Source organism: Schistocerca americana, chromosome 8 (genome assembly GCF_021461395.2).
Source record: "Schistocerca americana isolate TAMUIC-IGC-003095 chromosome 8, iqSchAmer2.1, whole genome shotgun sequence".
Lineage (NCBI taxonomy): Eukaryota > Metazoa > Arthropoda > Insecta > Orthoptera > Acrididae > Schistocerca > Schistocerca americana.
This window is the reverse complement of record NC_060126.1, coordinates 114920690-114927639: the sequence shown is the minus strand read 5'-3', so window position 1 is coordinate 114927639 and position 6950 is coordinate 114920690. Positions and strand designations below refer to the sequence as shown.

The 6950-nt window shown below is 36.3% G+C and overlaps 1 protein-coding gene across 1 annotated transcript in view; it reads right to left on the bottom strand.

Annotated features, from left to right (window-relative positions):
• Positions 1–408: 408 nt before the first annotated feature.
• The window catches only part of LOC124545141 (xanthine dehydrogenase 1-like), a 241452-nt gene continuing 234910 nt past the window's right edge, over positions 409–6950 (bottom strand). The window contains exons 25-27 of the mRNA XM_047123970.1: positions 1502–1598; positions 1322–1432; positions 409–1069 (exon numbers count right to left, since the gene is read on the bottom strand). Coding sequence (XP_046979926.1) covers positions 1002–1069; positions 1322–1432; positions 1502–1598 — 276 coding nt within the window. The 3' untranslated portion in view covers positions 409–1001. The remainder of the gene's footprint in view (positions 1070–1321; positions 1433–1501; positions 1599–6950) is intronic.

Sequence of the window (6950 nt, the reverse complement as noted above, 5' to 3'; positions counted from 1 at the left end):
GGTAGTGGACAACCACCACAGCCCACTACACATTTATGCATGAGAGCTATGAAGGTAACAATAAAATATGAATAATTTCGAAAAGGCTCACACTACCTCCTGAACTTTTGCAGACAAGATGTTTGTGGAGTCTTAAAATCATATTTTGTAAAACATTTTTGCCATTTCAGTTATGCATATAAAACCTCAAGCTTTCTATTATTACAAGCATCATTCTTCATCAGAAGCAACTGATTGCCCCTGATGAAGACTAAGGTGGTAACTATAGAAAGCTTGACATTTTACCAAGAACTTACATGACAAGAAATCTGAGAATGTTTTATACAAGAATGTCTACACAAGAAACTTTGTTCTCATATTTTATAAAGCTTACATCTCTGCTAAATATCAGCATTCAGTTAACACCAATTCCAGTTGGGCTAGGACTTTATTGCACTGAACCACTCAGTTACAGTTAATGTTATTGCAAAAATTCTTATGTATCATCTAAAATCAATGGCTTAGGGAAGCTTTTCTATTAAGAACATTTCAATCACCCATCCTACAGTTCCACGTTTTCTCTCAGAAACTGTCATATTTCTTGCACATGAAACAGTGATCTAAAGATGATGAGGACCTCAATACCACCATTGTCAACTGGTTCAACTTCTAGGTGGAGATATCCTATGCAGTGGGGTTTAAGAGGCTAGTGCTATGTTACGAAAGTGTTTATAAGTGACTGGCCTTTAGAGTGGAAATGTGAAGTAGGTTTGTAGGGAACTCAAATCTCCAGTGAAAACTTTTTCTAAGGAGCATACATAAATCAAGTAGCTCTTGCTTTTTCAGTGTGCCTCATATTATCATGAGGAGTGTTCTTACTGCAACCATTCAACTCCCTCTCCATTGTTACTGCATGTTACTGAAACATAAGCTCATGTTTCAATAGCATATTCATTTAATGACTATTGTTAAATAATTAGACTAAATAAGCAAATGGAAGCATCATTAACTTTTGTAAGTTTTTAAAGTTCAAACTGCTTGTAGCTTGTCAGGCTGGTAAGGAAAACTTTTTCTGGGGTAGCAGGAGGATCTGAAAAACAGAATGAATTATTTTTTTAATATTTAGTAGTAGCAGCTTTCCAAAGTATAGTCTAAGATTTAATTCCATGATAGTACAAAAATTTAATTGCACACATACTGTAGATTTGTGTTTCATTATGTTTCACGCAAAACAAAATAATTACCAATTTTTGTATGTAATTTCATGTTATTCTTGAGTATGACAAATCATTCCACCTCAATTGACTTATGAATATCACAAAGGATGATTTAAGTTACTTACTCATCTCAAACCACTTGCCAGAGTGACCAGAATCTTGTCTAGCTGCCAGTACCGCTTCACGTGTTGCAAATAAAGCACTAATGCTCATGCAGAGGGGTGGTTCACCAGTTGCTGTAAATTATAAGTAAGTCAGTAATATGTTGTTTTTCATTAACAGTAACGTTTTAAACATGAACTAACCTTTTGAACGAAGAACTCCAACAGGATTAGGAGCATTTTTCCTCAGCTCTATTCTGAAGTCAATAGGGATATCTTTGGCTCCAGGAGGTTTGTAATTCTTAGAACAAAATTACACCATTATTAAAAACCAGAAAAAATGTCCTGATGAATGAAAAAAGTGCACTGTTTTACACTTTCAAAGAAAAACTGAGAATCATACAGAACTGTAAGCTGCAACATTCATTTTGCCTGCATTAAACACAAAAATAATTATTTGAGTATTTTAGGAAATATTGTTATGTTAATATAGCTATTATGTGTTATATATGCTGCTGTTATGTGGGCGAAGTGGAAAGAAAGAGACAGAAACTTGAGTGTTTGTATCTCTAAATAAGACCTTTGAAGATTTGTATGGCTTCTTCATTGTATGCATTAAACCAATCTAGAGACAAAATATAACCTGCCTTGTTCCTTCTTGTCTTTAATATCCTTCCCACTACTAGTTTTCACACTTTATATTTGTATAATTTATAAATATATTCTTCTGTCCTTGCAGTCTAATCCAATTTGCTGGTACTCTATGCCCATCCATATCTGAGTTTCTTTAGTTGTGACCCACAACATCCAAAGACACCATTCTTGATGCCAACAAAGCATATTTAAGCATCACTACATACTGATAATGCAGTACAGCTTCGGTGTTTTGCCCTACATCACTGACTGAGAAATGGCCCTTCTGGACATGGAATACCTACTCGACATATTCAGGGCTCTGCAGCAATGCACTTAGCGCTCTCTGCAGAACAAAAATAGAGAAATGGAGTGTCAGTGCAGTGATAGACATTTCCATGCTACCCAAGTAGTTGGACAGTGCTCACAAAACAATGCCCATGCCACTACCACGCCATGCTTGTTCAATCAAATTCTCCAAACCATTCTTTTCTACCTGCTGAACAGCATTCAGACATTCTTTCCGACCCATTACTTTGTGCAGTTGATAATGTGTAACTGATGTCACAGCCTGTCATGGAGCACACACTCATTATTTGTGTGCAGGTACATGTCTATGCTGGTTTCACCTGTGTTTGGACCCCTTTGCATGGAAATGCAATGAGAAAGACTGTCTGCACTGATTGACAGATGCAACTCAAGATGTCCACCTACTACATACACCAGCACAATTACCAACACACAGGCTGTAAACAACGACCACTGTGATGTCATACTGCAGTGATTATGTCACTTACAGAAGTGTCACACAATGATAGTTACATTACTTCCACTGCATGATGGTTGTACTGCCAGAATAAATGAGATGTTTAACCTACAAGATGAGAAACACAGCTATGGAAAACAGTCTAGCTATGCCTGGTTCCTAGCCCAGCCATGGTTCGTCAGGCGTATCTGCAGGAACATGAAATATCATCAGCACAGTCTCTCTATCACGCACACTCCCTCCACACTACTGGGGGGCGTTTGGGAGGGGGAGCAGGGAGCTCTATGGGAAAAACAACATCACTGACCTGTGAGAGAGACTGAGTGGACTGTCTCTGACTGTTTAGTGCATTCTGTGTCCTTGTCATGTCCAGACGTACTGTGTATAATTGTGACAGAAAAACCATTATTACTCTGTATAGGGGTTGTGAATTGAGTATTCTATTCCCATCCATATCTGAGTTCCTTCACATTCATTAGTTTTTCCTCTTGGTCATATTTTAAAATTCCTTCATGAATATCTTGGAGGCATTAGATAAGATTGATGCCACCTGTAATTTGTGCATTCATATGCTTTTACTATTTTTATTATAGTTATTATCCTGAATTTAATGAAATAATCTTACAAATTTGTTAGCAGAAATTAAATTCATTACTAAAATCAAGCTTGCGGGTGATGTTGTTAAATGCTTCCACATTCAGTGAAAGGAAATAAACAACATGTTTCGGTGCTGTGTGATGAATTGATGAATAAAAAGAGAAAATCAAATGTAAATATCAAGAAACACACACAATGGCAGTTATGAAAAATGTGAAATGAGTCCAACTTGAAGATAAAAATTGTTGGCACAAAAAGTAAATTAGTAACACAATTCAGCTAACTCAGCAGTGTAATTATGAAAGGCAATTAATGTGTAATAGAAGTAGGGAGAAGAAGATCATTGCCAAAATAAGAAAACATGGTTATGAAAAATATTCCTACAAATAAAAATATTTGTGTGAAAATCCAGAAGGCTTTCACAAAATTATTTGTGTGGAGTGCACGTCTTTATGGATACAAAAGCTGGACACTGGAGAAATAAGACATGCAAAAGCAACATTTATATGGCAGAAAATGAGCAGAATAAGTTGAGTGGAAAGAAAAACAAAGGAAAAAGTCCTGCAGGGATCACATGATGAACGAAACCTAATAAAATAAACACATACCAGAAAAATGAAATTTATTGGATAGATCTTTACAGAGAACTCCTTTCACTGTTAACAGCCTTCTCTAAAATTCTAGAAAAATTAATGCACAACAAAACTACTGAACACCTCATAATGAACAGACTTACCAACAAGAGCCAGTTTGGCTTTCAAAGGGGATGTTCACCTGATGATGCAGTGTATGCAGTTACAAATGAAGTACTTGAATGTCTAAATCAAAAAATGATAGGAATTGGTGTTTTCTGTGACTTATCAAAGCCATTTGACTGTGTAGATTACCACATTCTCATGCAAAAAGCCAAACTACTCGGAATAAGGGGTGTCGCAGGTAACTGGCTGCAATCTTATCTTCAGGAAAGAAAACACAAAGTAATTTTAAACAGCTCAGATGAGTCAAGGGATACTTCCGCTCAGTCTGAATGGACTTCCATTAGTTGTGGTGTGCCTCAAGGCTCAATTCTGGGGCCACTGTTGTTTTTGAAGTTTATAAATGATTTACCATTGTGTGCAAGCCTGCCTTGCAAATTTACTCTTTTTGCTGATGATGCCACCATCTTCATGAGTGGAAAATCAGATGCTGATTTTGAGGAGTCAGTTAACAACATACTCTCTGAAGTGATTACCTGGTTCAGAGTTAATGGTCTCTCTCTAAACTCAAGTAAGACAAATTTTATCCAGTTCCATACAAAAAAAAAAGTGAGAGAAATAAATGTAACATGTGGAAATCAACCAGTAGAAAGAATGGATGTGTCTAAATTTCTTGGAGTACATATTGATAGCAAAATGAACTGGTCCTTCCATATACAACAGACCCTAAAAAAATTGAGCTCGGCTATGTATGCTATCAGAATGATGTCTTCCATTGGAGATTTAACCACTATGAAGTCCGCATACTATGGGTATTTTCATTCCATTATGTGTTACGGAATTATCTTCTGGGGAAATTTAGCTTTGGCAAAGAAAATTTTTGTAGCCCAGAAAAGGGCTATTAGAATTATGTGCAGAGTACGCCCTAGGACATCATGCCGTAACCTTTTCCAAAAGCTGCAAATAATGACCAGTGTATCCCAGTACATATATTTGCTGATGTGTTTTGTAATTTTTTATATATTTAATGAAGACTGTTTTGTATCTTTTTGTATGTTTTTGTTGTTTTGTATGTTTGACTCGTTCCACATCTCATGTGACGTGCTCACAATACGAGATCTATGGAACATGAAATAAATAAATACAAAGACAATGGATGAGGCAAAAAGAAAAGAGGCTGCCCAAGAAGTATTTATTTTGAGGATATGAAAAGCATAATAAGATCAAAACAGAAGCAAATGGCAGATCAAAACATTGCTTCAACAAGGTTTAGCCTTTATGAAATGAATGGGATGAATGAATGGATGCAAGATCTGTTCATGTTTTCAAATTTCCTCTACTGCAGAAGCTTTGTGTTTGACTCTGACAGCACCTATGAGTCAGTTTAATGAGGAATTCTTGAGTAGTCCAAATGTTAGCACATTGTCCTTCAGAGGCAAGAGTGTTGTTTCAAATTCTAGTACCAGATGTACAAGTATGAAATGTGAAATTTTTTGTCTTAAAACAGGTTCCATTTGGAAGAATGATAAATAGCACTTTATTCAAAGTATGCTCTATCATCTGTTGTACACTTTTCCCACCTTTTGGGTAATTTGTGAATACCACACCAGTAAAATTTTTCCCCTTTTGCTGTGAACCATTCATTGAATCATTTACCCACATCTTCAAACGAACCAAAGTGCTGTTCAGCAAGTGTGTAACCCATTGACGCAAACAAATGGCAATAGGAAGGAGACAAGTCTAGTGAGCAAGTTGTGTGGGTTAGAACTTCCCAGCCAAGTGCTCCCAATGTGTCATGAATTGGTTTTGCCATATGTGAAAGAGCATGGTTGTGAAGATAACTGAATTTTTGTTGCCTCTTTCAGTATTGTGGCCTTTTTGCAAGCAGCAAATGGTTGAAATTGTGCAATTGTTGTTGGTAATATTTAGTATTAACCATTTCCCCAGATTTTAACAGCTCATAATAGAACACACCACTCTAGTCCTAGCAAACACAGAGCATTGTCTTTCTGCCAAAGCAATTCGGTCCCACCGTCAATGTGGATGGTGTGCCTTGTCCATACATGATTTTTGTGCTTGGGATTCTCAAAATAAATCCACTTTTCATCCCTTGTAACTATATGATGCAAAAATGACTTCCTTTTGTACCGAGCAACCAAAATCTCATACGCATTTTTGCACTTTTCGATTTACCCGTCATTCAACTCATCTATCAGTATTCTGAATCTTTCCCATCTCTCATAGCCAATTGGAAACATCTTGTTGACTGATGTCCCATTGCTTGGTGACTTGTTTTTGTGTTTGTGTATCATCTTTATTCAACAATGCTTCCAATTCCACATCTTCATATTTTTTTGGTGGTTTTCCACATTTCGTGTCTGCAACATCAAAGTCAATATTTTGAAATGCTAAAACCATCATTCACATGTATCCCATGATGGAACATATTCACCATAAGCTTCTTGAAGTAGCTGGTATGTTTCAGCAGCGGTTTTCTTCAAATGAAAACAAAAAAATTAATGCTGCCACCAAATGCTCTTTGTTTCGTATAAATTTTAACATTTTGAACACAACACTATGCACACACTTTTCCAGTTTATCACTCATGTACGTCTGACATTTGTTGATGGTACAACAAGGTGTCACAGTGTCACATCATTATAGTGCATTGGTGTGACAACTATTGAGTCAAATGTAGATTTCTTGTATACCTGGTAAAGCATCCAGATTTACTTCATACCACATTACATATTTCACAAAAGACTAGAACAGTTTCATATCAGTAGTTACATGGGGCTCTAATGAACCTAAAATTCTCACTATATTCATTCCACCAGCATGCTGTTGTAGAGTTTTAGCAGAGTTTGTGAACAATGGTAAAAAGTGTTTACCAAGATACGGCTCTGAGTCACATTGTAAGTAGGTTTAGTTAGCGTAAGTCACTACTGCAATCTATTTTTAT